Source organism: Vigna umbellata, chromosome 8 (genome assembly GCF_029865625.1).
Source record: "Vigna umbellata cultivar VRB3 chromosome 8, Vumbellata_1.0, whole genome shotgun sequence".
Taxonomy (NCBI): Eukaryota; Viridiplantae; Streptophyta; class Magnoliopsida; order Fabales; family Fabaceae; genus Vigna; species Vigna umbellata.
In genome coordinates, this window is record NC_142172.1 from 15,673,868 (window position 1) to 15,692,278 (window position 18,411).

Sequence of the window (18,411 nt, forward strand, 5' to 3'; positions counted from 1 at the left end):
ATAAATTTTTTATCCCTCTAAAATATGAAAAACTCAATCTTAGTTCCTCCAAAAGAGTATTTATTTTTGGTATTTTTAAGTTTAAAAATATACTTTTGATCTTTAAGTATTTTAGACATTTTTTTTATAAAGGGAAAGGTGGCTTATGTGGTACTTCAAGTGTAAAAATTAATGCAATTCAAAATAAAAAAGATAAAAAAAAATGTTTTTTCTTTTTAGAAAGAGTAAAAAGATTAAAACATATTTTGTCCTGACCCCACTCTTTTGTTGAATTGAAAATACAAGTGAAAATGACTGGTGGCAGCTTGCAAAGGCCCGATGGGCCCATTAGGGACACCTAATTGTGGACCCGAAAAGGACCCGGCATGTCACGAACCAAACACGGGGTCAACACACGCGAAGGGATAAAAGGCCCACGTGTTGGCATTGAGTGGGCCCAATAATCAATTATGAGTTGGAAGAAATGCATACAGTTGTTCTCAAGTTGAGTACAGTTTGTCGGGTATGGTCAGATATGAGAAAGATAATGTGGGCCGATTTCCATGGATCACTGTTTCTTTTAAAAATTAATATTATTTTATGAAATTATATTTAAGTTTAATTTAATTTTATAACATTATTTTACAATTTGAAATTTATTTCCGTTATATAATTATCTTTTATTATATTTTTATTAAATGTAAGATTTTTACCAAAGATGGAGTTCATTATCGCTCAAACTAATAATTTCTTAACATTATTTAATTCATCATATTTTTTCTTTACAAGATTCCATTTGTTTGTATCTGAAGAGAGGGTGAAAAAAAGTAAAAAAAAATATGTTAAAGTATTAAGTAGGTGTTGGTGTCAGGTTCTTTCGAAAGAGAAATTATAAATTTTGAGAAATTTGAATTATTTTCATTAAAATGTTTTGCATTTTTCTTTTTTTTTTGGGATAAATCAAATAAATGATTTGTTTTACATGGGATAGTTTGATTTATCCTAGATGTAAATAAATTAAATGTAAACTTTTTTAAAAAATTAAGACTTCACTGTTAAAGTTAACAGAAATAAATATTAACCAATTTTAAATGTTTTGATAATTAAAAAATATGTAATGAATAAAAATAAGTTACAATAAATATTAACTATATCTAATATTGATATAAAAGGGTATTTAGTGATTTAAAAATATAAATATTGATACTTTCGTCTTCCAGAGAAGAAAGATGAAGGAGAGAGAATAATCGAATAGCAAATAGAGGAAAAATTAAGTGTTTATTTCTTTAAATGAATTTACTATTTGTGAGTGAGTGACTGAAAATGACATGTTTATTCATTTTAAAGAATTTGTGAGTAAATGAGAGTATTTGAGAGAAGGAGATTAAATGTATCTCTTATAACATGCAATACCATATGACTCTTGAGTGTACCATCCACGTAACCTCAAAATTTGTAGGAGAAGACATTTGAAGTGAAAGAGTTGTATCAAACAATGTGGATACATGAGTTTGCAATGTTTCACTGAAGTTAATGGCTAACATTTCTATTTCTGTGAACACCTGAATTCTAAGAGTAAACCTAATGTAATGGTACAGATAAAGTCACAAGTTCCCCCCAACAACCAAAAATTAGGGTACAACTTACCAAAGGTGTCCTAGGTCATCATCGTCTTCAATGCCTAAATAGTAGACTGCGATTAATGTAAGCCTGAAATAAAATACAAAGTAGGTACAAATGTTGAGCAGTTAGACCGTACAAGAAAAAGCAGAGCAGATAAGCATGTTCTATTGTAAGGGTGTGTGACAAACCTGAAGATAGTAACAATGAGAACCGTTAAGTATAAAGCAAGTTTGACTATCCGAAATTTCTTCTCAGCATTAACTACCCTAAATACCTCAGTAACATCAATCAGATGCTCTCTTTTCACATACCTGAGTCAGAAAGGGAATAATCATGACAAAAAAGAACATAAAACAAGTTTAAACAATATGTCCTAAATGGAAGAACAAACATAAATTCATTCGTTATACTAAAAATTTCGTTGTTGACATTTCCTACTCAATATGCTTATGAACCCGCAAAAAATAATTTAACACTAATTTAGACACAAATTGAAAAATTTTTAAACAAGAAACTAACTATCATGTTGCATGGATCATGACATAACACATTCATTTCCCTCAAGAAAACCAGTGAACAAGGTTAACACAAATAGCAACAATTGGAAAAGTTTACAAATTATTAGCTTATGAACATAAACTAGAAAATTACAATTCCAAAAAAATAAATGTAAACCTCACAAAGACAAACGGAATTTAAAAAATTCCATCTAAATCACGAAGGCACTTAATAATAGGAGTAAAAAGATCAGATCGAATGCAGTTTCAATGAAACCTCAGGATCCAAATGGTATAACGAGAAGATTAAAGAATAGTTTCATGTTAATTGCCAGCCTACAATAGGAATCCAGTATTCTGTGTATTCATGTCTTTCTTTGTCAATCTTTTTGGTGAAAGAATTTTGAAAATAAATTACTAAAATATACAATTACTTAAAAAAAGTTTTACAATGGTTTTATATCACTTGTAAGGCAATGCTAGTATTCTGGGTTTTGGCCTAAAGCCCAACAACTGGGCTCAACACAGAATTAGTTAAAATAGTTTATGTGGCCAGTTTAGTTAGAGAGGCAAGGCATTTATAGGGAGAGGGCATGACAAGGGGGAAAATAATTCTGTAGCTTTTGTTAGAGATAACCTTAGATTAGGAACATGTCTTCGCTGAGGATCGTTGCTCTGGGATTACAGGGGCTCTTCTGCAATTTGCAATAGTTTTTGTTTTTTCAATCAATGATATTGTTATGTTTCTACTGAATCCGAGTCTTATCTTGTCCATGAGAGAGCTGTGTTACCAGGGATGCAGGACAAGTGGATCATGAAGGATGAGCTGCCAGATTTTATAGGGGAACCTGCTTTGTGGATCACTAGAGCTGAAAGGTTCTTTGAGGAGCAAGAAACTCACCTGTCTGATGAGTTATAACAAGCTTATATAAAGATGGATGGTGTGACTATGCTTTTGTTTTAGTCTTGGTGCCAAGAGGACCTTGTTTAAATAAAGCTGAAGGAAGACGCATTCTAAAAAATGTTGCCAATATCTTCCCTTTCTTTTCTTTTGCTAACTTCCTATAACTTAGAAAAGGAAAAGCATGCCGCCACACTGAGAATTCTACTTATATTGATGGAATGAGTACACCAATTAACATTCAATAAAATTATAAAATTGCATTAAATATTTTCAGACACCTGATAAAGAGACAAAAAAAAATCTGCTCAGGTGACTGAAGCTGATACTAGTAAAATTTGTGTGTCAGCCTATCTGCTAATCCAGTAATCTTTTTACAGCAACACAGTTTCAGCACCTAACACTGCTTCAGAAAGAAATACTTTTATTGCATCTATAGCTAAAACAAATAGAACAGAATATTCTCCTCCAACAAATCAGGTTTCATCTTGTGCAGTGGATTACTGGTTCATGTGCTACAGATATTTGAATAGTGCTCAAATCTTGAAATTGGCAATCATTATTTATTTATAGATTGGAAAATTTCAGTCTCAGTGGTCGATGGATAGTCAAATTAAGCTTTAGGGAGAAAGATCCATAAAATATTAATTCTTTTCCTTCATTTTAAATGTACTTAATTTAAAACAATATCATCTACACATTGATTGGTCAAGGAATTTGTTAGGTTTCTGGAAAATGAAACCTCTAAATCTCACTCCCAAACACTCACCCGCAAGAAACTGGACAGAAAGAATATAGTTTCTGTATTAACCAAAAAATCAATGTACAAGTATATTGTTCTACGAGAGCCTAATCCCCCTCCTCAGGCTCAAAGTCCTGACTTTACACAAGGAATTCTAACTACCCAAACAGAATCACAGGAGCTCTATTTATAGCAGCTCTTTCCCGCTTCCCTATACAAAAGAATCCCTTCTTGAACCGATACACAACAGTTCTATTGCTAATACCGTTTGGCTTCTAGCTCACTTCCCTCCTGCATTTAATTGTTCGGTTTCTAGCTCACTTCCTCCTGCCTTTAACTGTTCGGCTCACTTCCCCTGCCTTTAACCGTTCGGTGCCTTTCTTGTCCTCTCATACACTTTCCAACCCCTATCAGAGCTGAATCATAGTTAACTAATTATAGTTAACAAACTAAATTGTACTATGTAGGCAAAACACTTGCGAGGAAGAAAAAAAATCATAACTTGCACCATAGAACTTGGAAATGTAAGGTGGATTGCTATCTAACCACTTACAAATACCTAGTTTCATAGTCAAAATGTCGAGTCCTATGCAAAAGAGAGTGTGTTGAAAATCTCACATTGACTAGAAATATCGTCAAATTATAATATATAAATGGATGCAAATCACGCCTTGCACACCAGTTTTCTGTGGTTGAGTTAGACCTAAAATTCACTTCCTAAGAAAGTGGATGACTATAATTATGTAAGGAAATAAAAGAAATTATTTTATTGGGACTAGACAATATATCCACTGAGACACGGAAGTGCCTAGGAGAAAAAAAACTACGATGATTCACAAAGTTGTTAAACTCAATTCTGACTTCTGCGGCCTGAGACCATGTCTAATGATTGAAGAAGAACTTAAACCCCCGTCTATATTAAAAGGGTGGCATGCAAAGCCATAAATTACTGGAGGATTGCACTCCCGAGATTATACAAAGACAAGACATCATATTACCAAAAATCAATTTTGTACTATGCCAAGGGGGTCAGCCTTTGTTTCAATATACTCAATAGAAACATTGATGCAGAGATATTGGAGTAGCCAAGGAGACATAAACACGTGGTCAATTTAGAAGAGGCATATAATAAGATTCGGAGAGAAATATTGTGGAAGTATCCAAAGAGGGAAAATAATAGAGTACATATTGCCTATATTTAGTAATTCAAGAAATGAATGATGGGCCACACCTGGGGTGAAAAAGCAAAATGTGAGACCACAGAAGACTTTTCTGCAACTGTAGAACAGGACTAAGGATTAACTTTGTGAGCCTTTATTAGCATTTAACTTTGTGAGCCTTTATTAGCATTTATTTATTCTCTTGTGTTTACAAAAAACCCTGGAATAATAACATATTCAGATTGACAAAAAAGGTATGAAGAATATTTCAAAAGAATATTTTGCAAATTCAGATGTAAACTAGTAAATTATAATAGCCAAACAACTAAAGAATAAACATTGTCGTCGCCAAAACATAGAGTTTAAAGAACAACATCTACTTTCTCACAGTGAAATATTTAAAAGCTGTCATAACATAGCGGGTGAGGTGTATCAGAGTAGCAGTTTCAATTAGAACTTCAGATTCAAACAGTAAGAAAGAAAGCAATAATCCATTTACACAAAAGATTGTATAAATGCACAACTATAATCACATCATAGATGTACTTCGGTCCCTTGATTCCCCAATCAAAAGTAAACCTGCGCAGACATCTATGTATATGTAGGAAAAACGCAAAAGTAAATTGAGCTCAACCATGAGTTAAAATCAACTTACGCATTCTGACTTTTATAAAAAAGTCTCATCTAACTTCTTGAATAAACACAACTTCCCCAGAAAGTGTTTGGTTTTGAGTTCACATAAATCCTTTGAAAGTAAAACTCTTGGGCCTCAATCTTTTTCTAAACGCACCCAAAAAAGGAAAATAAAAAAAGGTAAAATAAATTGAGCTCAACAATGAGTTAAAATCAACTTATGCATTCTAACTTAAACAAAAATAAAATCTTTTACAAAATTCTGGAAAAGATGATGTAACAAGATGATTTTAGCTTACAGAAGAGGATATTTTTTTCAGCCATAATAACATTATCAAAAGGACTCACAGACACAGTATCAGCAGCAAAAACATCACACCTAAAAACCCCACCATAACAACAACACAGAGTTCACTCTCATCTGGCAAAAAAACATGAAAAAGTTAACTTACAGTCTGGCATGGTAACAAGTAACAGGAACTGTGAGCAAAAACATGAACCAATGGCCAGTGAAGAGGCACAGAGCACACAATGCTCCCTGCCCAATGAACTCCGGAAGAACGAAGTAGTTAATCCGAGACGAAGCGTCGAAAGGGTTGACGTAATCAGACTCCAAATCCGACAGAATCAAAACCTTCAAGCCCAACAACAATAACCCCAATTCAAAAACAGTTTTAACGAAAAGAAATTAAGCAAATGGAAAATTGAAGACCTGGTAGAAAGTGGAAGCGAGAAGCGCAATGTTGGCAGGGAAACAAATGAGGAGCCAGAAGATGAGATTCCAACCCATTTACAGAGAAGGGGGAAAGTAGGGTTTGTGAAGGGAAAGGGTAGCGAGTGACCGTTGGAAGCGATCCAAAATTCAAAAGTGGGATTGTGGGAGAGTTGGGGAAATAGCGCATGAATGAAAGAATCTTTGTTCGCATCCACGCCTGTGGAAAAAGGAAGGGTAAAGTTGCATGCTTTTCACACAACTGCATATGAAAATTGGAACCTTGATTTCTAGAAAAAAGAAAAAAACAATGTCATCGTGGTAGAAAAACCCCACATCGATTATTTCGTACTCAACTGCTACGATGTTAGTGACACATCGTCAGATACTGTTTTTTCTTTTCTCTTCTGAATTTTACATTACATTTCGTCAAATTATACATTTGGATGTGCTCGTATTTTTCATGAAACATTTCTTAATAATTAGAAAATATTTTTTCATTTTTATATTTTTATACTTAGTGGCTTTTGTTTTAAGTATGTTTCAAAAAATTTGTTTCAGAAAGTATTTCATGTATTTCAGAAATTTTATTCTGAAAAATTATTTCGAAAATCGTATTCTAAAAATTCTGTTCCAAAAATTATATATTTCAGAAATTTCAGAAAATTTGTTTCCAAAAAGTTTCCAAAACACGTTATCCCAAAGTTACTTCTAGGAAAGATGAAATGGTCATTTTCAAAATTGGTGTGCATGAAGAAATTTTGGGGTGCAAGAAGCATGAGTCAATCAGACCCATAGGATTGGGCCTAGCCCGTATTACCCAATCCAGAAGGAACTAGAGCTTGCAGAGAGGAGCTGAACAATACTGAACTTCCTGAATCATCATTTGAAAATCTTGCTTCAGCCTCTCATCTTCCAACTATTGTTATTATTCTTTTCTTCAATTCCAGATTCCAGCTTTTCTCATTCACAACACTCTTTAGGGTCCCAAAACCCATTTACTCACTCTTCATTGCATTGTCTTCAACAGGTTTGCTTTTCCTCACCCCTTGTCTTCTCCTCCATTGTTATATATATATATATTCCCTTTTCCTCTTTATGTTGTATCTGTTATACATAAATTGCATTAATAAAAGTTATAGGGAATTTGAATTTTACATTAAATATTGTATTATACATACTTAATTCCTGTTGATAGACCCATGCTATGAAAAAACTCATGTTAAATCGTGACATGTTTTAACCTGTGGATATTTTTTAATTGGTGTCATTTTAGTATTTTGGGTTGTTAATGATACTAACTGATATGGGTTCAATCAAGAAAAGAAGTGAAAGGGGTTCGAGTTTGATTAGAATAAATAGGGAAGTTCATGTGATTCTAATGTGAATATCTGAAAAGCCAAATGATAAATTTAGTGGATTTTGTCATTAGTACACAGCAAGCTGGATCCTAAAGCAACCTACACATATAACTTTTCAAATTTTCAGGCGTTTGTTTACCAACTTCGAATAAGCTTGAATGATAATAACTTCTCTTCATATAAAGATGTACCTTTACTTTGTCTCAGAATGAAGTATTGAAGTCTTTTCGCCTGGAATGGTGTTGGTAAAAAGAGACTATAAATTGATTTCATGTTTAGCTTAGAAGGTTATATCTAATTGTTAAATGGACCCCTTTTAAGGAAGCATTTAAGTATGTCCAATTAGAGATTTCTGAAGATAATAGAATCTCAGCTGGAAAATTGGAGAAAAGAAGGAATGTAGGGTTTCAACAGATTCTTAACTTAATTGTGTTTCATAGTCTAAAGGATGGGAAAATGGCTAGTCTAAGATGCATTCAAAGATGGGAATAACATGGTTGATTCCTGTTTTCATTTAGTTCTAATTTAGAAGGTGTTTGGAAGAGTTTCTATGGATCCTAGAAAATATCTTATGACTCCTATAACTTCTTTCTACCTTATTTCAGTAAGCTTCTCTCCATATTTTAAAGCTTTAAGGAGAAGCACATCAAAGTAAGATACTTTTAGCTTATCCTGATAAGCGTTACATTCTAATTTATGACAAAAGCTTTTGTGTAATAACACCTCATTGAATAAGTACTTGGTTAAACAGTTTACCCAGATGCATCCTTAGTTTTTCTTTTCACAGAATACTAGATACTTAAAATTGTATATAAATGGTGTATTGTGCCATGATATGGATTGACGTGAATGGTAAGGAATGAAAATGGTGAAACTAACTTCTAATCTGTCGTACATTTTTTTCTTTTAAATTTAGAAATTAAATCCTGGGAGTTAGGCTGGTTATTGCCCTGTGTTCGTGGTGTGAGAAACATTATACACTTTAAACATTTGAGCCTTCCAGATGTTCAGATTGGCCCTTATTTTTATGAAATCTCTTGCTTGCCAGTGCCATGGGTCCATGGCAGCCACCCAAACACTTGATAGAAAGTAAGTAATCCTACGATTGTGTCAAAGAGAATAGTTGATGTGTAATGATATTGAAATTGAACTTTTAACACCAGAAATTACTGGAAATCAAATGGAAAGAATAAATAGAAGTGCCTCTATAAGGAGTCTTTGAGTACATAAATGGACAATGGCTAAAAAACGAAAAAAATATGGTCTTTGTTCATATCAATCTATCTTTTGAAATGTGAGTTATCTTATTGAGTGTGATTTGGACTAATCCTGTTGTTCAGTTAGCTTTTTATACATTGATCTGGCATTTTCATGAACTTCAGATCAACAAGTTACTAACCTATATCTAAAAATAAACGTGTACATTTAAAATAATATTTATGCTTTGGTTGTCAGCTTCCGACACTGTGAAATCTTGGCCATGGACTAAGCGAAAAATTATATTTATGCAATTTTATAATAATTTTCTAGTGACATGGATTTTATGAACGGATTGTCTTGAGAATTAAGGTAGGAGCTAGCATATAATATTGGGTTATGGGAATATTAATGCTAATTCATATATTCATAGTAGTAACGTTCTCTGGCCAGATTAAAAAAATTAATTCTGATGAAAAATAGTAATGTTACCTTGAAGAGTTTCTGATGAATATGGTTGACTTTTATTCAGGCAATGTAAACATGAGTGTTTGCTTTTCTACTAGTCAATCTTCAATAAATGCTGTTGTCCTGAAAGGTCGTTCTCCACTGCTGATGAGCAGTAACATTCATGGACTTTGGTCCCGCGGAATATCCTCTTCACTTCCTTCTAGTTCATTTCCTGGGGAGTCAGAGATAAATCATGATTTTTCTGTTTGCACAAAATTGTCTTGTTCAACGGTTATGGGCCAAACAATTAGAGGAGGCTTCCTTCGATCATGCTGCTCCAAGCAAAGGGGAAATACTCGATTCTTTAGTTCTGTAGTACCTCGGAAGAGGTATCATGAAATTTCACTGGCATGCCAAAGTATGAATATGAGGCTTTTGTTACCCAAACAAAAATTGCTGCACAAAGTTAAGTGTAATTTTGGTCCAGTAAGTTGGCTGCGGGGATGTGCTTCAGTTGGCTTGATTTTTGGGTTACTTGTATGTAGTTCTAGTAGTGAGCCTGCTCATGCCGAATCACATTCTGAAAATGAAAATAGGAAAGATGACTGCAACAACTATGAGTCAAATGTTAAATTCTCACATGGGAAGAAAGTTTATAGTGACTATTCTGTAATTGGTGAGATATACTTTCTGTTAAAACTCCAGAAGATACATTACACATACAAGTCTATTCATATGCATAAATATTGAGCAAATAGATGTAGATAAGAACCTATGCATTTGTATGTAATAACTGCAATTTACTAAGCTTATGGTTTTGAGCAGGAATACCAGGGGATGGAAGATGTTTATTCCGCTCTGTTGCTCGAGGGGCCTGTTTGAGGTCTGGAAAGCCTCCTCCGAGTGAAAGCATCCAAAGGGAGCTGGCGGATGATTTACGAGCCAGAGTATGTTTTATGTATCTCTGTGCATCATTGTAACAAGTTTAAAACATCACCTTCCTCCTGACTTCCTTGAAACTAAACTAATTGGAAAAACACACAGGCACAGTATTGCCAACAATTTAAAGGGATTACCGAGATTATATCAATTGCTGATGGATCACGATTTCAAATTATTCCTATAGTAACTTCCTAATAAAGCGGTTGAAGTTATCTGGTCACTACTTTACCTCAGCTCATGCTCTTGATTTTTGTCTTTCATTTTTCAGGTTGCTGATGAGTTTGTCAAAAGAAGGGAAGAAACTGAATGGTGAGTTCTCGTATTGGATACCTGTAGCATTCTGATGATTCCATTGTTTGATCGACAATTTTATCAATACAGTTCTTTCAATCTGTTTTCCCCTCATAACATGTAAACAGCTAAAAATACAATAGAATGTTTGAGACATCACAATAACTGTTTCTACTGTTAATAAAACATTAAATTTATTTTCAATCTTCATGTTCTGCCCTCAAAATATGCTTTGGTATAAACAAATTCTCTCCTTGCTTTTTATTTTTATTAAAACTACTAGAAATGAACCGAGCCTAACTCAGCTCTAACGGTTAGCTCTGGTGGAAATAACTTCTGAACCGTTATGAAAAATAGCATGACCATATATCTCGACTCAACGTGGGACATCTGAGCAGTTAACACTCCTCACATCCATGATGGACATTTGGAGTCTAAAATTTGTAGGACTGGATATTTGTTGGTACAACATAAAATTGATTGGTCTTGATTGAAATGAACAAAACATAACTCAAATCCAAAAGCTAGCCTAAGGAGTAGTTTACCTATATTCTAACTTATAGTGGACATCCTAAAATCGGCAGGAGAAAATTGTCATTTTAAGTTGATCTCAAACATCAATTTAGTTTATTTTTTTATTTTGTTCTTCTACTAGTATATCTTATACCACACTTGGAGGAATGTATTAAACTTGAACCAAACTCTATGTATTAAACTTTGTGAATAATGGTGAAATCGATGATTGATTATTTACTAATAAACATAGTTCTGCCATGAAATCTTCAGGTTTATTGAAGGTGATTTTGATACATATATTTCACACATAAGGAAGCCTCACGTGTGGGGAGGTGAACCAGAATTGTTCATTGCATCACATGTTTTGCAGTAAGTCTCTCTTCCTTTTGGGCAAGTGAATTCATATGCAGTCATTCACTATACACAGTTAATGTTAATATAGGAGGGCCATTTTCCAGGATGCCTATCACTGTATACATGTATGATAAGGAGGCTGGTGGCTTGATATCAATTGCCGAGTATGGCCAAGAATACGGCAAAGAAAACCCAATTAGAGTTCTCTACCACGGGTTTGGTCATTATGATGCCCTTGATATCCCTACAAGGAAGGGTCCTAAGCCACGTCTGTAGCATTTCATATTCAAAAAGTGACAGATTAAAGCCTGTATTGGTTTCCTTTAGTAACATTTACTAAGGTCATTCATAGGTTCAGTTTCCCTAAAACCTTATGCCTTTCAGATCTTGAAGGCCACAGGTTCCATGGCCAAAGTGAACAATGAGTCCCTCTTGACTTCAGTGGACCTTAACCGTAAAGGTTCAAAGTTCAAACTATCTACTAACTTTTGTGAACCCTTTCTGTGAAAGGTAAATAATGGTATCCCCTTAAGTCTGAGTTCACCACCATTGCTTCCATTGAGAAAATATATGCAATGTCTGATAAAGCTGGAAGTTGGTGCAATTATTGAGATGTTATGGATTCCATGTATGTGGTGTAAGTTATGTTCAGGGATCTAATGTTTAATGTTTACATAACTAAACTTCTTTGTTTACCTTTTCATCTATTGTGCACTTTTCAAGTCAAATCTGTGAACCAATGTCATATCTTCTGTTTAGAACTAGAACTAGAATATAAAAGCAAGAGTATACACTTTTGTAATAATTTAATACTATATAATTTCTTTTCTATGAAATAATTTACAAAACAGAATATGTTGGGAAAATTTTCATAGAAAAATCTAAATTTTTCTATAATATTCAACTTTTTATGTTGTCTTTATCACATGACAATAATTCTAGTGATTTTCATACTAGTTTACGTATGAGGCGCCCAGTTTTTCTACTTGTCCATTTTTTAGAATTGATTTTTTTTTAGTGTTTTGTATTTATTTTCTTTTTGCAATTGTTTTTCTATCCTTTTCAGTAATTGTCAACCAAGGTGAACTTATTTTTAATAAATCAGAAAGTACACTCTTTATTATTTATATTAGCCTAAAACAAATACAAATGGAAATAGAAGTAAATTAAATTCATTTAAATTAATTTTTATTATTCTTTATATGATTCTATCAAGTTTCAATAACACGTATTTACATAACCTATTTAAATTTGTGTATATATTATTAATGATATATTCAATTTTATTAATATTAATAGTATTATAAAATAACATCACTATCTTTTGAATACATTAAATATTACATGGAGACATTATTTGAGAAACTTGAGATGAAATAGAGGGTGAGTTTTATTAATTGGAAAAATAAAAAGGTGGGATAATTATTACAGTCGAAAAAGAGGGCAAGGGTGCCAAATACAATTTGATTAAAACTTGAAGTATATGAAATAATTTTATTTAAGAAAAATTAATTTATTTAAGAGAATACTAATTTACTTAACCGACAATGAAAACTAGTTTGATAAAGCAAATATATAAAATCTTTTTCTTAATAATGGAAAAGTCATTATCAATGTTTAATAAGAAAAAATAATTCATTATTGATATATTTTTATACTATTGAACCATAAAGTATTTTAAATCAAATACATAATTAACAAGTATGTATATTCAAATAGTTGTTATAGATATTCTTTTTAATAATGTAATAATTTTGTTTATGACCCATTTTATATAACTGGTCCACTTAGATATTGAATTTTTTGTACTTTGCCATATTATAAATTTTAATATATTTCAAAATATAAACATTAATATATTTTAAAGATAAATATAAAAAATTCAATAAAATATAAATTTAAATAAAACACATAAATGAAGAAAAATATATTTAAATAATATTTAAATCTAAAATATTTTTACATTAATTTGGTAATAATGCAAAACCATTCATTTAAGAACTAAATTGCTATTTAAATGTGTATTAAAAGACTAAATGAAACCTAAAATGTGATACATCTTTGATTGATAATTTAAATAGTCTCCATAGGATTTATCATTTACCCATGTTGAAGGGTTTTATCTTTCATGAAAAGTAACAAAAGAAGTGGTGGAGAAGCAACGGCATAGAAGCAAGTGCACCATCACGTGTGTGTGTCTGCCTCCATACAAACACCACCTTTTCACTTTAATTATTTTTCAGGTCCCTTTTCTCTACTTTATTTACACTTTTTGGCTAACTTTTTCTTTACATAAACATGCACATATTATCCCCTACTTATAATATCCCTAATCTGGACAAAAAACATAATGGAAATGCCTAATTTGGTTTCACAATTAATGAAATTCATAAGAATCAATTTTATAAAAGATTTAAAATAGAAAAAAGATTTAAAAATGATATATAAAAAATATTTATAAACTTATTATATTAAAACTTTTGAAATTGTAGTATCAATTCCTTGAGTTTAACTTGGGTCGTTATTATTGAATCTCTCGAATTCCTTTAAAAATAGCCATGAAAAATAATACTATTATTCTCCAAATATATAAGAGAATTCATATTAGTGCCACGAAACCTATAGAAAAAAAATATTATTCACAAATTTAAAGACTAAATAAAATTTTTGAAGTTATATTATTAAGGAGTAAAATGAATGTTTAGAAAGTTTATGGAAATTAAAAAAATGGGATCAGATTCTATGGAAAGTCTAATAAAGTGATAAGGATGAAAATTGTTTACCATTTTCCTTTTGGAATAAAATGATCTTAATTTTACGTCATAAGGGAATCAAAGAGAAATGTTGCATAATTCTGTTCTATAATATTCTTCGTACTCATGAGACCGATTTTGTTCCATAACGACAGATACAGATTGAATTGAATCTATGCATTATGTCATGTCTCCTCTTTCTCACCAAAACAAAACAAAACAAAACGAATATAAAAATGCTTTTTTATTTCTTACACACTAAGGAGAATGTCTATATATATTTATTATATGAGGTTTTATTTATTTTCAAAATTTAAATTTTTGTTTAAATATGTTTTAGATTATGAATCTACAAATACTAGATGTGTATCAGATTCCACATGAATTTAATACATTAATACACTTATTTTAAAATAATAAAATACAACATTTAATATATTTATATTAAAAATATATAAAATACTTATAAATATGATAAATATATAATTTTTATTATGTGAATACAAATTAAAATCATACGTTTTAAATGTTGTTAAAATAAAAATTATAAATTATATTTATTATAAAAATTATTACTATTTATAGATTATATATAAATATCGAATATGAATATGTATTAAATACGGACAAATTGAATTTATTATAGGTTTTAAAAAATTGGAAAAATAAATATATTTATATTGTCATTCATCTTAACTCTAAAATGTGAAATTATTGTTGTATAAGAGAAAAAATATTTATATATTTCCTAGTTTATTGAAATGTTTTTTTTAAGAATAAAACAATCACTATAACATTATTCTATGTGATGCTGCTAGTTATACTATTCCATGAATAATTGTTCCAAAAGCACGACAATAATGCTTTATTTGCATATATGTCTCGTTGACATTATGGTTACAGGAGTTATCAAAAGAAAGATTATGACAGTAGAATGTAGTTACATCAAATTTTGATGCTATTAAAATATTGATGTTCAATATATATACCATGTATGTATATTAATTATTGATGTTATTAAAACTGAAAACTAAAGAGAAATGGTGTAATAAGTTCTGCTACTTTTTTTTAATTGTTATTTTCTCTTTTTTTCTTAAATACATAATATTAATTCTCTTCCACTTTATCATTTTTATTCTACTCTACCAAACTCGTAATATATTTTTGAGAGTGTTTTAGCTAATTTATTTTTTAAAAAAATCGAATACAAATACCATTTAGTTTTAAATTTGATATTAAAATTTCTTGAGATTTGAAAGTGAATTAATATCTTATAGTTTATACCCTTTATTTAGCTACCAGATGCCCTCTTTTCCTTGTCTTTTTTTTTTCTTCTTCTAGTACTTGATTCATTTTAATAAGTATTTTTTTTATAATTAAAATTTATAATAAATAAATGGGTTAATTAAATTTTAAGTTTAAATTTAGGGTTTAGATTTGTTTTTCTATTAAAGCATCCTAAATTTATATATTTCTTTATGTGAGGAATATTTTGTTGAAACATGTAGTTGATATGTGAATTATTAACAAAAGTTGATATAGGGTGCTATTCCTTAACATTTCACTCAGTTTAAGGGCTTTCTTCAAATGCACCCCATATTTTTCTTTTTTCACCTCTCAAATTTTTTAAATCCCAATAATTACCTGTTTTGACTTTGACTTTGATCGGGTAAAAACATAATTATCCTCTCTCTCTTTATTTATTCACTCAAAAACACCCCTACCCTTATATTTAATTTAATGTTGCACTCATCCTTTACACTCTCTCCCTAAAAAAACCCTTCGAATTTGTGAATTTCCATAAAATCCTTCCTTTTTGTATCAACTTCACGAGCCTTCATCTTCGCACAACATATCCTAAAGAGGCCAATTTCATTTTTTTTTACTTCTGTATTGATTATTAATTTGGAAATAATTTGGGATGAAGGAATTTGAAATCTAAGGGTTTAGATGGTTAATTTTGGTTGATAACTGAAACAAATTTAGAAATTCATAGTAGGAGATGAGATATGTGAAACAAAACATCCCAAATTTCAAAACCAGATTTTGAAAAAACACCAAATTTCAAAATTAGGTTTAAAAAAACACTAAATCCAAGACATTCTTAAATCGAATTTTCAAATCCGAGATACTTGTACACTAAATTTTATAAAATTAGGTATGTTGGAAATTCAATATATTGTTATATCCGAATTTCAAAATCTAATACATATTACACTGAATTTCTAAATTCGGACATTTATATATTGGATTTTGAAATGCAACATTTACACTAAATAAAATTTTAAATCATGCAAACTGGATTTCAAAAAATAATAAATAATTATGAAAAACTTGAAAAAGACATTGAAAATGAAGAAGAAGGAAGTAAATATCTCTAAGCTCCAACCAAAACAATGAAATGGGATATAAAGTAAGTAAAGCAGGCCAACAGTAAATACGATATTACCTAATTAATTTATTAATTTAAATATATATTCTATAGGATTATAATGGAGTGATATTTGGAGGTATAGGAAGAAAAATAGGATACAGAAAGAAAGTTGCTCAGTTGAAGGGCCATAAAAGGCCCAATTAGTAAAAAAAAAAACTCAAAAGAGTTTCAATATAAATAACTTTTTTAAATGAAAAAAATTGGAAACAAACGCAAAATTTTATGGAACCGATGGATCGGAACTTCTATATATGTAAATTATAATATAAATATATATTTTTTTCAATTTTAGTTTCAATATTTTTATATATCTATTTTAATATGATCTTATAAGGTTAAAAATCATATCAAAATCACTATAATCTCCTGCAAACAACCAGAACAGACAGATAACATGTCAAGGTCAGCTAACTAATATATTCTTAATATATGAAAATAAAATTCTTAGGTACATCCAAATATTCTTTTCATACATGTCTCTACAATTAAAATTAGTATCTCTCTAAGAATAAACGAGGTGATATATATATAATATGATGATATTCTATTATTATCTCTAAAAATAGTACACATTCCATTACTAAAAGCGAACCGTTTGGTCCGAATTTTTCAAGGGCATCTGTTAAGGAGGAAAATCCATTTCTCCACTTTATTTTTATTTTTAGGAAGTTTAACAAAAGATTAAAAAGGATATTTTTGTTTTTTTTTAAACAAAGTTGAATTTAGATGATCAGAGCATTTCCAATAGAAAATGTTTAACACATGTATCATAAATATTTATAGTTGTTTTAAAACAAAATTTAATATTGGAAAAAATGTAAGTGTTATTTGAAACATAAATGGACCATAAAAGTAATTATTATTCGAAGAACATGACTGACTGGACCATGAAAGTAATTATTTTATTCTTGTAATATCAAAACCTTCTATATGAAGAAAAATAACAAATGAATCACCAATATGAAAGCATAAACAGACCAAAATGTAAGAGCATATCGAAACGAAGAACATGACAAACAGATAAAAAGATCATAACAAAATAAATAAATAAAAAACAAACAGCTGGACTCCAAGAATAAAGATTTATAACATTGTGAGGATAACATACATATTGTAAAAAAAAGAAAAATTCTACATCTTTCCCACCTCATTCTTTTTCTTCTAAATCTGTCTATATCTTTTGTAGTGTATTGTAAAATCCATTCAATTTAATACTAATATTATTATTATAATTTATTGTAAAATTAGTCATCTCTTAAAATTATGAAAAATAAATAAATTAATCAGATGTATTCATTGTTTACCATGAATCTCAACAATCCACACCTTCATCCTCAACTCAAGATCATTATCTTGAGAATCATTTTCAACACCTACCATTTTTAATGTTTCCACCACTCATTAGAGTCTATTTATGAGTTAGTTTGATTAAAGATAAAAACCTATTTTGTTTTATCATTGTAAGAATTTAGATGAACAAAACATATAAAACTCAAAAAAGGGTTTACTACTAGACATAAACTTAATGTACATTATTATTATTATATATTATTATATAAGTGTGAAAGTTTACATATAAAAGTAGAACAAACATGATAAAATATCAACAACAAAAAAAGTGGAAGATAAAACTATAGTCCTTATAAGTTTGTCACTGAACATAAGTTTAATACATAAGATTATCAAGTGGGAAAACTTACTTCTAATTGAAGAAGTAAACATAAGCATAGACCGAAAGAAAAAACAAAAACAAAAACAAAAGAATTATTATTTACACTTATTTTTCATATAAAAGAAAGTGGAAGTTAATTACCTTCTTATCATTTCTAAAATTTGCAATAAAAAATTAAACTAATTATTTTATTA

The 18,411-nt window shown here is 30.2% G+C and overlaps 2 protein-coding genes across 3 annotated transcripts; one reads left to right on the forward strand and one right to left on the reverse strand.

Annotated features, from left to right (window-relative positions):
- Nucleotides 1-1,348: 1,348 nt before the first annotated feature.
- Nucleotides 1,349-6,630, reverse strand: LOC124822676 (protein cornichon homolog 1-like). The gene is made up of 4 exons (XM_047294702.2): nt 6,248-6,630; nt 5,988-6,169; nt 1,791-1,913; nt 1,349-1,689 (listed from the first exon to the last, which is right to left on the reverse strand). The coding sequence occupies exons 1-4, from the start codon at nt 6,323-6,325 to the stop codon at nt 1,623-1,625; spliced, it is 450 nt and encodes a 149-aa protein (XP_047150658.1). The 5' UTR covers nt 6,326-6,630; the 3' UTR covers nt 1,349-1,622.
- Nucleotides 6,631-7,116: 486 nt separating this feature from the next.
- LOC124822675 (OVARIAN TUMOR DOMAIN-containing deubiquitinating enzyme 4-like) lies at nt 7,117-12,061 on the forward strand. Of its 2 annotated transcripts, none has more exons than XM_047294701.2 (6): nt 7,117-7,277; nt 9,338-9,931; nt 10,081-10,202; nt 10,466-10,506; nt 11,275-11,373; nt 11,463-12,061. In XM_047294701.2, the coding sequence occupies exons 2-6, from the start codon at nt 9,349-9,351 to the stop codon at nt 11,632-11,634; spliced, it is 1,017 nt and encodes a 338-aa protein (XP_047150657.1). In that variant the 5' UTR covers nt 7,117-7,277; nt 9,338-9,348; the 3' UTR covers nt 11,635-12,061. The 2 variants fall into 2 exon arrangements, with proteins under 2 accessions (XP_047150657.1, XP_087951836.1); XM_088095710.1 differs by having other exon boundaries at nt 11,447-11,629.
- The last annotated feature ends 6,350 nt before the right edge of the window (nt 12,062-18,411 follow it).

Bases quoted from the DNA above. Each gene is read 5' to 3' on its own strand.
- LOC124822675 (XM_047294701.2), top strand. From the start codon at position 9,349: ATGAGTGTTTGCTTTTCTACTAGTCAATCTTCAATAAATGCTGTTGTC. The intron at 10,507-11,274 runs GTGAGTTCTCGT...TGAAATCTTCAG, and splicing joins AGAAGGGAAGAAACTGAATG to GTTTATTGAAGGTGATTTTG. The intron at 11,374-11,462 runs GTAAGTCTCTCT...GCCATTTTCCAG, and splicing joins ATTGCATCACATGTTTTGCA to GATGCCTATCACTGTATACA.
- LOC124822676 (XM_047294702.2), bottom strand. From the start codon at position 6,325: ATGGGTTGGAATCTCATCTTCTGGCTCCTCATTTGTTTCCCTGCCAAC. The intron at 1,914-5,987 runs GTAAGTTAACTT...TTTCTGACTCAG, and splicing joins ACTTGTTACCATGCCAGACT to GTATGTGAAAAGAGAGCATC. The intron at 1,690-1,790 runs GTTTGTCACACA...ATTTTATTTCAG, and splicing joins CTCATTGTTACTATCTTCAG to GCTTACATTAATCGCAGTCT.